At 47.4% G+C, this 12,419-nt stretch overlaps 1 protein-coding gene and 1 long non-coding RNA gene across 3 annotated transcripts; one reads left to right on the top strand and one right to left on the bottom strand.

Moving 5' to 3' along the window:
* The first annotated feature begins 9 nt into the window (after positions 1-9).
* LOC145720997 (DENN domain-containing protein 3-like) lies at positions 10-2,957 on the top strand. 2 transcript variants are annotated; one of them, XM_081816628.1, is made up of 3 exons: positions 10-918; positions 1,000-1,134; positions 1,304-2,957. In XM_081816628.1, exons 1-3 carry the CDS (start codon positions 760-762, stop codon positions 1,502-1,504), a joined length of 495 nt encoding a protein of 164 aa, XP_081672754.1. In that variant the 5' UTR covers positions 10-759; the 3' UTR covers positions 1,505-2,957. The 2 variants fall into 2 exon arrangements, with proteins under 2 accessions (XP_081672754.1, XP_081672753.1); XM_081816627.1 differs by having other exon boundaries at positions 14-918; positions 997-1,134.
* Positions 1,808-6,469, bottom strand: LOC145721002 (uncharacterized). The gene is made up of 2 exons (XR_014144459.1): positions 6,023-6,469; positions 1,808-4,493 (listed from the first exon to the last, which is right to left on the bottom strand). It is a non-coding gene; the product is annotated as an uncharacterized LOC145721002 (long non-coding RNA).
* Between the last annotated feature and the right edge of the window lie 5,950 nt (positions 6,470-12,419).

A 12,419-nucleotide genomic window follows, 5' to 3' on the forward strand; every position in this document is an offset into this window, starting at 1 on the left:
GGCCTGAGGGGCACAGGGCGGGCCCGGTGTTCCTAACCAGCCGCAGCATCACGAGGGCCTCACCAGTTAGCCCAAGTGGATGATGGCATATCTGGCTAATGGGCCATCATAGGACGAGGTTTTGCTTATGAGGTCTCGGGAAAACCACCCTGTCCCCAGCTTAGAAGAAGGAGAGATGGGATGGCAGCTCTCGGTTTCCATGACTGAAACCCCAGCTGAGCTTCCAAGTCCTCGGGGCGGCCAGGGGCAGGGGGCTCCTCTGTGTGGAGGCTGAGTGTCGGGGGGGCCTGCAGTGCGCTGGCTGGCGACAGGAAGCCGGAGTGGCGCGCCTGGGGGCTCCCGCCTCCCTCTGCATCCAGCTGGCGCCCCCCCCCGCCCGAGGCCGTGCCCGCCTGTCCCCATGTCTGTGATGCTGGCTCAGTGGCCTCAGTGCCGGGGGCAGGGGGCACGCGCAGCAAACTCGCAAGGGAAGAGCGTGTGGCCACCTGCCGCTCTCTCGGTTTGCAGAAAGCCACGTTCCTTGAGTGATTCACAGACGCGGAAGCACGTGGAGATGCGTGGCACTGTCGCCTTCACTTCTCATGCCAGACGGGGAGGACTGGCTGTGGCTTCAGGCGGCGGGAGAGGAGGAAGGGTCCCAAAGCTGCCGTGTCCTCGTCAGTAACGGCGGGGTGATGGCCACCGGGGCCGCGAGGTGGCAGCGCGTGGCAGCTGGCTGCCCAGGAAGACCTTCCCAGCCGCTTCATCCCTGTGCCCCAGATGCGCCCCCAGCCCTCATGCTCGTCCCTCCGCTCTGCAGGCACCGGGAACAGGATTGTGGTTGTCACGTCAAGTGGACTGCTTTGTCAAGAACTGAAGATCAGCGAGAACGTTGGGGACATCGGCATGTCCTTCCTCAGTCTCCAACTCCTCCCCGAGGTATCTGTCCCCGCAGCGCCGTGGGGACCGGCTCTCCAGAGCGCTGGGCCACCAGCCACAGCCTGACTTCTGTTTCAGCAGGAGCAGCTCTGGGCGGCGTGTGCCGGATTCAACAGCATCTACGTCTGGAGCCTGAAGGACCTGACCCGGCGCCCTCAGGCGGTTCACCTTCAGGACTGCTCCGAGGTCAGCTGCATGATCACGGTGAAGAAGCAGGTAAGGCGAGGAGCCACACCTCCCCCAGAGCACCCCCCAGGCTCCAGGAGGACTTGGATTTGGGGGTGCACCATTCCACCCAGTACACCGGGTAAAGCACACCTACAGGGGCCCCCCTTCCCAGGCCAGGCTGCGTGTGGCCGACGCCCCCTCCGTTTCTCCCTGGCAGATCTGGGTAGGCGGCACAGGTCTGTCACAGGGGAAGTCCAAAGGGAAGATCTACGTCATCGACGCCGAGAGGAGGACGGTGGAAAAGGAGCTGGTGGCCCACATGGACACGGTGAAGACCCTGTGCTCGGCAGAGGACAGATACGTGCTGAGCGGGTCAGGCAGCGGGGAGGGGAAGATCGCCATCTGGAAAGTTGAGTAAACGTGGGTGAACATGCTGAAAAGGTCTGTGTTCTGCCCCCCTACCGGTGCCCCCCGGAGAAGGTGGGGTGGGGAGCCAGTCCGGGCCCCCAGCGGGGGCAGGCAGTGTGTCGGACTTTCCTGATTGAACCGTACCAACAGCCTTTCAGGTTGGGGTGCTTCTCAGGCAGGCAGCTGGATCAACTTGCTAATTGGCTCTGCTGTGAAGTTACCCTGTGTGTTGTCTAGAAAGTTCCAGAACCCACGACTAGGGGCCAGCATCAGAGCCAGAGGGAAGCGATGTAGCCAAATCACGTATGACCGGCAGACCTCAAGTCTCTGGTTTGCATTTCCTCTACTTCACTCATTCAAATATACAGTAAGCACCAGTTTGCAGGAGACCTACAGCCTTAGGCTGACCTCGTTTCCAGCAGTTTATGAGAGGAGGTGTTCTTTAAATGACAGCTTTGTGGTTGAAGAGATTTGTGCCTGCCCCTTGCTGCGCCCGCTCAGAGCAGGTGACCGAGGAGGGGACAGGGAGGGGACAGCACTGTACTCAGGGTGTCTGGACAGGGGCTGGGCCAGCTGAGGCAAGCTCTGTGTTTCTTTCCTTTAACTAATGCCAAGTTTTTATAATGAAGAAACCTAGAGAGACTTTGCTGCCAAAGATCACAGAGGAAGAGTTCCACCTAAAATAGCCCTATATAATCGAGTTTTCTAGTGAAGTTGCTGCCACTCACAGTCCCATACCTTTCAACCGTCTGCTTCTTGTGTGAGTATCATCTCTGTCTCTGTAGATGGTGCTGTATTATTTAACGGAAGATGATCTTATTAGCTATAAATAAGTATTTGCAAAAACAACCTCTTACCTGTTTTTACTGTAATATTGAGATGTCCCTCCCTCGGTGTCCAGCAAGGAAGGTTTTGACGTAGTTACTGGATGTGGAGGGAGCGTCCCCCTGATGGCACCGTCTGAGGGCCTGTGGCCTCTCCCCCGATGGACCCACCATGAGCTCAGCCGCAGATGGGGCTGCTAGACCCTTTGCCCTGGGCTTGTGGAACTCAGACGCCGCGCCGGACCTCACTCACCCTGAGAGGTCACAGACGGTGTTCATCAGGCCCCCAGGACAGGGCCGAGCTCAGTAGCGTCCAGAACCTCCAGATGAAAGCTTTGACCAGGCCTTGCGTTTGTCTGCAGGACCTAAGCGTTTTGCAGGGTCCAGATGATGGACCCGATTTTGGGGTGTTCTGGGAATGTGGTGCAGAGAACAGCTAGGTGGCCTTAGGCCCCCGCGACTGTGCTTAAGAAGAGGGTGTGCTCCTGACTTCTAGAAGGAAACAAAGGTTGAATTCTCCTTTTGTAAACACATGAAAAATTAGTCAAATCCTGTCAGAAATACTCATAAATTATTTCATGTCAATCCACACATAACCAGGTATTTTCACCTTGTCAATAATAAATTCCTTTGTTATGACGTCCTGTCTCCTTACTTTCCCCACATTCACTGGTGGGAGAGAGCTATAAAATAATTCAGGACCATTTTGGGTTTGCTCTTGATTCTTTCTAAGCATGCATTGTTATTTTAATGCAGACTTTTCATTCCCTTTATTCTTGGTGATAATTTCCAAGATCTTACTTGACAGTGATAGAGTGGCCGGTGGGGGTTGTTAAAATGGAAAGGGCACTTTATGCCTTCAGTGTTTCCTCTGTGCTTTGAAGAGGTTCCGTGATGAATGACTTGTCACGGGAAGCCCCGAATGAGCTGGAATTCATTAGACAGATGACGCCTTCCCTGTCTTGGTTTCAGAAACCTGAACTAAGTTGGTACCAAAAAAAAAAAAAAAAAGTGTTTATCTTGAACGAGAAGCCAGTTGACCCTAATATGATTTCAGCTCTCCAGCTGTATTTCAAACAATAGAAGAGAAAGCTTGCTTTGGGTGCCGGCCCAGCGCTACGACGCCCATCACAAGCTTGCCCCACTCCGCTACTGCTGAAGTTGTCCAGATGGTCACTTGGTACCGTCTTTACGATCTGCTCTCTGAATATGTGAACGCATTGGCTGCTCTCAAATGACAACCTTGGAATCGGATGTGATTGTAATGTCTGAATTAAAAGCACATGACTTCTGTCCATTTCTAGAAGATTCCTTAGGAAGATGAAGGGGTGCTTTCTCTGCATGGCTGGGGAAGGCTTGGATAGAAAGCCAGGCAGAGTTGCCCCACTGCCTGGAAATGTCTGTATTTCTTGCAGCGATGCCATGGGATCTCCGGGTGAGTAAGAGGCTCAGACACTCAGGAACTAGTGCTGCTACCGCTCAGCTGTGGCATGACCTTCAGCTGCACAGGACTCCAAAGCTCTGGGTTTCTGTGCCTTGGAACAGGGAGGTGGAACAGGGCCCTAGGTGAGGCCAGAGGACCGGGGGCCCTAGTCCAGGCCTAGTCCGTGAAGTCCTGGGCTGGTGGGGTGACTAAGAAGGGCACTCCACTGCTGGGCCCTGGAACGGCCCAGAGAATACTCCAGCCAGGCTGCTTTGCTGGGCACTCGTGAAAATACTCCGAGCTTATAAACACGTGACCGCAGCTGTAGTGGCCCAGAAAGGCCAGTCCATGTCCTGTGCCCTGTGGCTGTGTCCTGTGTCCTGTCCCCTATCCCCTGGAGATCCCAAGATGAGGTCATCCTGGCTTAGGGCAGGCCCTAAATGCAATGACAGGTGTCCTTGGAAGAAGCCATAGACCAACACACACATCATCTACAAGAGATGCGCTTTAAATACACCAACCTGGGGCGGAGGGTTGGGGGGGCGCCGTGAAAGCTGGAACAAGCACACCAGGCAGACAGCACAGTTGTGGTATCGCTATTCGTGTCAGACGAAACAGACTCCAGCTCAGGTGTGCATGATGCCAAAAAGACAATTCTGTTCCTTGTGATACTGTTATTAACCCATAAGACATAATAATCCCATATATACACTTAATAGAGCTTCAAGACACATGAAGCAGACGTGGTAGAACTATAGGAGAAAACAACAGATCCACACTAGGAGTCAGGAGATTTTCACACCCTTCTCTCGGTAAGTGAGAGAACCAGTAAACAAAAACTCAGCGACGACATAGAAGGTTCAACACCATCCACCAGTGTGACCTGACGTTACAGAACGCTACACCCCACAACAGCAGGATACCCCTTTTCACGTGTACATAGAATGTTCATCAAGCTAGATCATACGCTGGACCATAAAATAAGTGTGAAAAGATTTAAATCTTACAGAATATGTTCTCAGACCACACCAAACTTCAATTAGAAATCAACAGCAACAATGCCCTCAAAATCCCCAAATTAAAATTATGTTGGAAATTAAACATTACTTCCAAATAACCTATGGGTCAAATAAAAATATTACACAAGAAATTAAAAAAGTACAAAATTCGTGGGATGCAGTTAAAGCACTGTTTAGAAGAAGTTATCACTTTAAACGCCTCTATTAGAAGAAAGGTTTAAAATTAAACTTCCATCATAAGAATATAAGAAAAGATAAAAGCATATTTAATCCAAAATATGTAAAGGAGGGAAATAACAAAGATAAGACCAAAATCAATGAAATGGAAAGCAATCAACAAAGCCAAAAGTTGGTTCTGTAAAGTAATTGGTAAACTCTCGTAAAACCAATCAAGAGAAAAGAGAAAAGAGCAGACACAAATCACCAGTGTCAGGAACGAAAGGCAGGCTGAAATCTCGTCAAAACAGTAGGTGAGGGTGCCTGGGTGGCTCAGTTGGTTAAGCAACTGCCTTCGGCTCAGGTCATGATCCTGGAGTCCCGGGATCGAGTCCCGTATCGCGCTCCCTGCTCGGTGGGGAGTCTGCTTCGCCCTCTGACCCTCCCCCTTCTCATGTGCTCTCTCTCTCTCTCATTCTCTCTCAAATAAATAAAATCTTTAAAAAAAAACAAAACAGTAGGTGAACAACTTTATGGCAATAAATTTGGTGAAATGTACAAAGTCCTTGAGAAACAACTGTATGAAGCTGAAGCCAATGCAAGAAGAAATAGAAAATCTTAATAGTCCTACATCTATTAAGGAAATTGACTTTGGTCAAAAACCTTCCCGCACAGGAAATCCCGGGCCCTGTGGGTTTCATTAGTGAATTCTAACAAACTCTTTAGGATGGAATACTAGAATCCCACAGAAGTCTTTCAGAAGGATAGGGAGCACTTCCTGACCCATTTAGGAGACCAGCATGATGCTGTACTAAAACCGGACAAAAGATCTTACAGGAAAATAAAAGTACATGTTGGTTCCCCTCATGAACATAGATGCAAAATGCCTGAACAAAGTATTAGCCAGTTGAATCCAGCAACATTTTGAAAGGATAATACAGCATGACCAAGTGGGGCTTGCTCCAGGAATGCAAAGTTAATTTAACATTCGACAATCAATCTGGAAATTCCACATGTTAACAGAATAAAGGAGAAAAGCCACAGTGGTTATCTCAACAGATGCAGGAAAAAACTGACAGAATAAAATAATCGTTCACAATACATACCCTGGCAAACTGAGAAGCAAACATCCTCAGACTGATACAGGGCACTTGCGGGAACCCACAACGGACGTCCCCACCTGACGGCCGCAGACCGGCTGCACCCCTCCAAGACTGGGAACAGGGCAAGGACGTGCACTTTCATCCCCCCATTCAACACCACACCGCAGGTCTTGGCCTTGGCACAAAGGCAAAAATAGATGATTAAAAGATTGGACAGGAAGGACAAACTATTTATACACAGCCAGCATTATCGATTACATAAATCCTAAAGAATCTTTTTTTAAAGGAAGTATTAGACCAAGCAAATTTAGCAAGATCGTGGGATACAGGTCAATACAGAATAATCACTGCATTTCTATATTAACAAACAACTGGAAAATGTAAAAATGACTTACGACAGCATTAAAAGCACATCAGATACAAATAAATTTAATGAAAAAGATGTGCTAGACCTGTATACTGAACTCAAAAACACTGCTGAGAGAAATTTTAAAAGGCCTAAATAAATGAAAAAGTATACTATGTTCATGGATGAGAAGATTAAATATTGTAAAGATGTTCTCTCCAAGTCAGCCCAGTAGATTCAATGTAATTCCAATCCAAATTCCAACACAATTTAAAAATACATACGTTGACAATTTGACATGCGCAGGTGTGCACGCACACATGGAAATGCAAAGTTGATTAGTCAACCTTGGAGAAGATTGGAGCTAGAGAACTCACAGTACGTAATGTAAAGCTTCCCCAAAAGCTACAGTGATTAAGACGGTAAGAGTGTGGGCATAAATAGATCAATGGAACAGAAAGTAGGATCTAGAAACATACGCATAACTGACTATCAGTTGATACAACTGTCAATTGACAGTTGATATTCAACAAAAGTTGCAAGACAATTCAGTAGGGAAATCTTTTCCACAAATAGTGCTGTAACAACTGGATAAATGTGTGGAAATAGGAAGAAGCTCAACCCTAATCTCACTTCAAAAAATTTAATTCGAGGTGGTTCATCTAGTTGTAAAACTTTAACTTCTAGAAACAAACACAGAATATCTTTGCAACCTTGGTACAGATAAAGATATCTTAGAGAAAACACAATAAAAGCTAAATAGGAAAAAAAAAGATAAATTGGACATCATTAAAATACATCATTAAGAAGTTAAAAAAAAACAAACCTAGAAGGAAATATTTACAATGCTGGATCTGATGAAGACTTATACCCATGACATATAAAGAGCTTCTACAGATCAATACAAAGACAAACAGCCCAATTAAAAAATGGGCAAAGGATACTTTACTAATGAAGATATATAGATGCCAATTTGAAAAGATGCTTAAAATCATTAGTCATTTAGGAAAGACATTAAGCCACAATGAAATACTACTTGATAGTCATTAGAATAGCTCACATTAGGGCGCCTGGGTGGCTCAGATGGTTAAGCGTCTGCTTTCGGCTCGGGTCGTGATCCCGGGGTCCTGGGATCGAGTCCCGCATCGGGCTCCCTGCTCGGCGGGGAGCCTGCTTCTCTCTGCCTCTGCGTCTCTCTCTCTCTCCCCCTGTGTTTCATGAATAAATAAATAAAATCTTAAAAAAAAAAAAAAGAATAGCTCATATTAAAGAGTCACAATAATGAACATAGATGAGGATACACAGCAAATGGGATTTACTGTGTATGACAGCAGTCGTCCACTGCTGGATAAAAATAGCACAGCCACTTTGGCAGAACCGTTTGCCAGTTTCTTTTACTTTTTTAAGATTTATTTTATTTGAGAGAGAGCAAGCAGGAGCACAAGCGCGGGGAGGGGCTGAGGGAGCAGGAGAAGCAGACTCTCCACTGAGCAGGGAGTCCGACCCGGGGCTCCATCCCAGGACCCCGAGATCATGACCAGGGCCAAAGGCAGACGCTTAACCATCTGAGCCACCCAGGTGCCCGTTTGCCAATTTTTTTTTTTAATTTTATTTATTTATTTGCCAGAGATAGACACAGCGAGAGAGGGAACACAAGCAGGGGGAGCGGGAGAGGGAGAAGCAGGCTTCCCGCTGAGCAGGGAGCCCGATGCGCGGCTCAATCCCAGGACCCTGGGACCATGACCTGAGCCGAAGGCAGACGCTTAACGACTGAGCCACCCAGGCACCCGCCGTTTGCCAATTTCTTAATGACACATACCTACCATACAACTCCACGATTCCACACCTCGGGGTTGTTTGTTGTTGTTGTTTTTTTTTTAAGATTTATGTATTTTAGAGAGAGAGAGAGAAAACCACAAGCAGACTCCCCGTGAACAGGGATCCCAACACGGGGCTTGATCTCACGACCCTGAGATCATGACCTGAGCCGAAATCAAGAGTTGGATGCTTAACCGACTGAGCCACCCAGGCGCCCCCCTCACCTCGTTTTTTTACCCAAGAGGAACGAAAACCTGTGTCTACAAAGAGACTCTTATGAGTATGTCCGTAGCATCTCTATTTGTAATAGGGCTACACTGGAGACGCCCATCACCCAGAGACGGATGTGGTGCGTCCTCCCATCAGTGAAGAGACTGGCCCACTTGGCGGTGTGTACCACCCTCAGAGGCCGTGCGATGAGTGAAAGCAGCCAGGCAGAAAGGCTACAGACTCTGTTTCCATCCACATTTAGTCCAAAACAGACAAAATTAATCCATGCTAAGTTCCTATCAGTGGTTGCCTGGTATCTAATCAATGTAAATGTAGGACTGGATTGAATTGGAAGGCGTCAAGAGAGAACTTTCTGCAGTGAGAAAGATGTTCTATGCAGAATGCGTGTGTGTTACTCAGGGGTGTGCATGTGTCAAAACTCACAGACTCGCACACTGTGTCTGTCGTCGTATGTCAGTTCACCTCAATCAAAAACCAGAACAAAAAAATCACTATGGATCCTACAGCTGTTGAAAAAGATAGTAAGGGAATATTTTGAATTTGATGCCAATGAATTTGACAACATGGCTGGAACGTAAACATTATTTCAAAGGCACAAACCAACAAAGCTCATTCCAGAAGAAATAGCCTGAAGAGCCTCATTTCTAATCAAGAGATTTAACCCATAGTTTAAAACCTTCACATGAAGACAATTTCACAAAGAATTCACCAGTGGGGGCGCCTGAGTGGCTGGGTTGGTTGAGCATCTCACTCTTGGTTTTGGCTCAGGTCATGATCTCAGGGTTGTGGGATAGAGCCCTGCATTGGGCTCTGTGCTAGCATGGAGCCTGCTTGGGATTCTCCCTCTCCCTCTGCTCTGCGCCCTCCTCACATGTTTTCTCTCTAAAATAAATAAATCAATCTTTTAAAAAATTCACTGATGAATTCTTCCAAACATACAAGGATAACATGTAATTTCTATGCTAATTTTTTTCATAAAAATAAGGAGTGAACACCTCCCTATCTCATTTTATGATACCAATATTACCTTGATACCAAAACCAGACATTACAAAGAAAAAAAAAAAAAAAACACCATTTCCCTTCATAAATATAAACATTAAAATCTTTAACAACATTTTAGAAATTCAAATCCAGCAATAGCGGCACCTGGGTGGCTCAGTCGGTTAAGTGTCTGCCTTCGGCTCAGGTCATGATCCCAGGGTCCTGGGATCGAGCCCCGCATCGGACTCCCTGCTCCGTGGGAAGCCTGCTTCTCCCTCTCCCACTCCCCCTGCTTGTGCTCCCTCTCTTGTTGTCTCTCTGTCAAATAAGTAAATAAAATCTTAAAAAAAAAAATCCAGCAGGGACGCCTGGGTGGCTCAGTTGGTTAAGCAACTGCCTTCGGCTCAGGTCATGATCCTGGAGTCCCGGGATCGAGTCCCACATCGGGCTCCCTGCTCGGCAGGAAGTCTGCTTCTCCCTCTGACCCTCCCCCCTCTCATGCTCTCTCTCTCTCTCTCTCAAATAAATAAATAAAAATATTTAAAAAAAAAATCCAGCAATAAGTGAAAAGGATAATACCTATGACTGAGTAGAATTCATCCCAGAACTGGTAGGATAGTCGAGACCATGATGTAATTCACCGTATTAACAAACTCAAAACGAGGAACACATGCTCATTTCACTAGATTCAGAAAGAGCCCATGAGGGAATTCAGCGTCCGCTCAGGACGAAAGCTCGCCGTCGTACTTCATGGCCAGAGACTCAGTCTTTCCCTCGGAACTCAGGAACAAGGCACACTTCTTTCTCTCTGAGACTAGGAGAAAATAGTAATCAGGACTTGCAGCCTTAAAAACCTAATAATAAGAAAAACGCACTAAAAACCAGGACAGAACATCCAGTTCAACATTTCACTGAAGATGTACAAACGGCAAGCCCAGGAAGAGATGCTTGGCGTCCAAGTGCTCGCGGGAGCCACCCAGTCGGGGACTGGCCCACCCTGGGTGAGCTGGCCCGGCCGGGGGCTGGGAAGCACATGCAGCAGCCTCTAGAGCCCTCGCTCATGGCTGTGGGAGCAGAGTCGTGGGGGCCCCCCGGGAACGTTCGGTAGCTTTTTATAACGTTAAAAATATACCTAGCACGTGACTCAGCAATCCCCCTTAGGTAGTTTTTTTTTTTTTTTAAAGATTTTGTTTATTTATTTCAGAGAGAGAGAATGAGAGAGAGCACATGAGAGGGGGGGAGGGGCAGAGGGAGAAGCAGACTCCCCGCCGAGCAGGGAGCCCGATGCGGGACTCGATCCCGGGACTCCAGGATCATGACCTGAGCTGAAGGCAGTCGCTTAACCAACTGAGTCACCCAGGCGCCCCCCCCCCCTTAGGTAGTTATTAATGAGAACAGAAATTCTACATCTACCCAAAGTCTTGTGATCCAATGTTTGGGGCAGTTTTGGGCACAATAACCAAAAAGTAGCAACAATCTCAATGTCCATCAACTGTTCTGTGGACTATAGTCATTTAATGGGATCCTGATCAACAACAAAAAGGGAACAAATTAATGATACTTGAAATAACATGGGCCCCCAAAATGTAAACTGAGCAGGAGAAACGAAGCACACTGTGTGATTCTACAGTGACACAAAGCGGATCCATGGTTGTTACACTTATAAGCGGTGGGGGGAGGAGAGGCCTTACAGAGGGGCACAAGGGAACCTCTCCGTGTGACAGAACACCCTGCCGTGAGCACATGTGATAGGAGTTTTTGTGTGAGTGTGAACACAGGTTTTCATTTCTCTCGGGCATACCCCCAGGAGTGGAACTGCCGGGCTGTCCGCAGAAGCGTTTGTCATCAGAGGTCGTGACTGCAGTGGTGGATACACACTGTATACATTTGTCAGAACGTATCGCATTGTGCACTTCAAAGTGGTCCATCTTATTGCATATAAATCATACCATACCTAATTTTTACAGCAAAAAAAAAAAAATGAAATCAAAGAAACAAGTCACGATGAATCATCGGTTACATACTTTACCGATGCAGTGTTCGAATTAACAAAATGATGCCAAGTCTCTGCTCACTTTGTACCGTGCAGGCCCAGCCAAGTCCAAAGCCTCCTGAGCCTGGTCAAGAGGCCGCTTCGGTAAGGCCCTCGCCCCTGGAGCGGCCACCCCCGCCAGAGCGCTATGGGGTATGTGCGCTGCCTCCAAATCCCCCTCTCCACGGAACCTCCTTCCAACCCTTCACAAAACTACCCTGTGAGCATTTCAGATTGTGTTTCCTTCTTCGGTCTGATTGCTTTCCATCCTTCCAGGATTCCTACCCTTGTCGGAGTGTATGTGTGTTTTCTACCATTTCTAAGAGCCTGGAATAGAACACATGTGTCTGCCTTCTGGTCTCTGAGTAACCACTCAGAGATCTAAAAATTATAGTACAGTCTCCTCCTTTCCATTTCGTTGGAAGAACCAAGTAACATAATGATGTCAAAGAGCCATGTTAGTGGAAGCGAAGAAAAGACTGATAATTACAACCAATGTGTTCTCCAGATGGAGTTAGAAGGCAGATGTGAGCTCTCTCAATAATTTAACTGTTTCACAAATAAATTGTTCTTGTCCACATAGGTCCTACTTGAGGTGTCCCATTCTTCCCAGGAAAATCCTAAAGTGCATCACCCAGAAAAAGTAAATTAGTGCTGCATTTTTAGAAAGATAGAGGAGATATACACAGTAGACAGATACAAACTTCACTAACAAAAAACAGAAAACCCCCAAAACAAAAACCCTCTGTTCATCTTATTAAAAGGATGTAGGAGACCTATACATACGAATATGATGATCAAATATTCTGCGAAACAGAACATGTCGATTGCAAACGCACGTGTGGTTCCGTTTTTTCTAAAAACCAAACCAAACCAACACATGGTTTCTGTGTCAGCATGTGCGGAGTCTGGCGGGCTGCCCCCCCCCGCCCCCTCCCCCCACCGCCCGCCACCGGACACCTGCACCAGGTGAGGCTCACGGAGGCCGGG

This window comes from Leptonychotes weddellii, chromosome 4, assembly GCF_054177405.1.
Source record: "Leptonychotes weddellii isolate Sample4059 chromosome 4, ASM5417740v2, whole genome shotgun sequence".
In the NCBI taxonomy this organism is placed as follows: domain Eukaryota; kingdom Metazoa; phylum Chordata; class Mammalia; order Carnivora; family Phocidae; genus Leptonychotes; species Leptonychotes weddellii.

Bases quoted from the DNA above. Each gene is read 5' to 3' on its own strand.
- LOC145720997 (XM_081816627.1), top strand. From the start codon at position 760: ATGCGCCCCCAGCCCTCATGCTCGTCCCTCCGCTCTGCAGGCACCGGG. The intron at 919-996 runs GTATCTGTCCCC...CTTCTGTTTCAG, and splicing joins GTCTCCAACTCCTCCCCGAG to CAGGAGCAGCTCTGGGCGGC. The intron at 1,135-1,303 runs GTAAGGCGAGGA...TCTCCCTGGCAG, and splicing joins TGATCACGGTGAAGAAGCAG to ATCTGGGTAGGCGGCACAGG.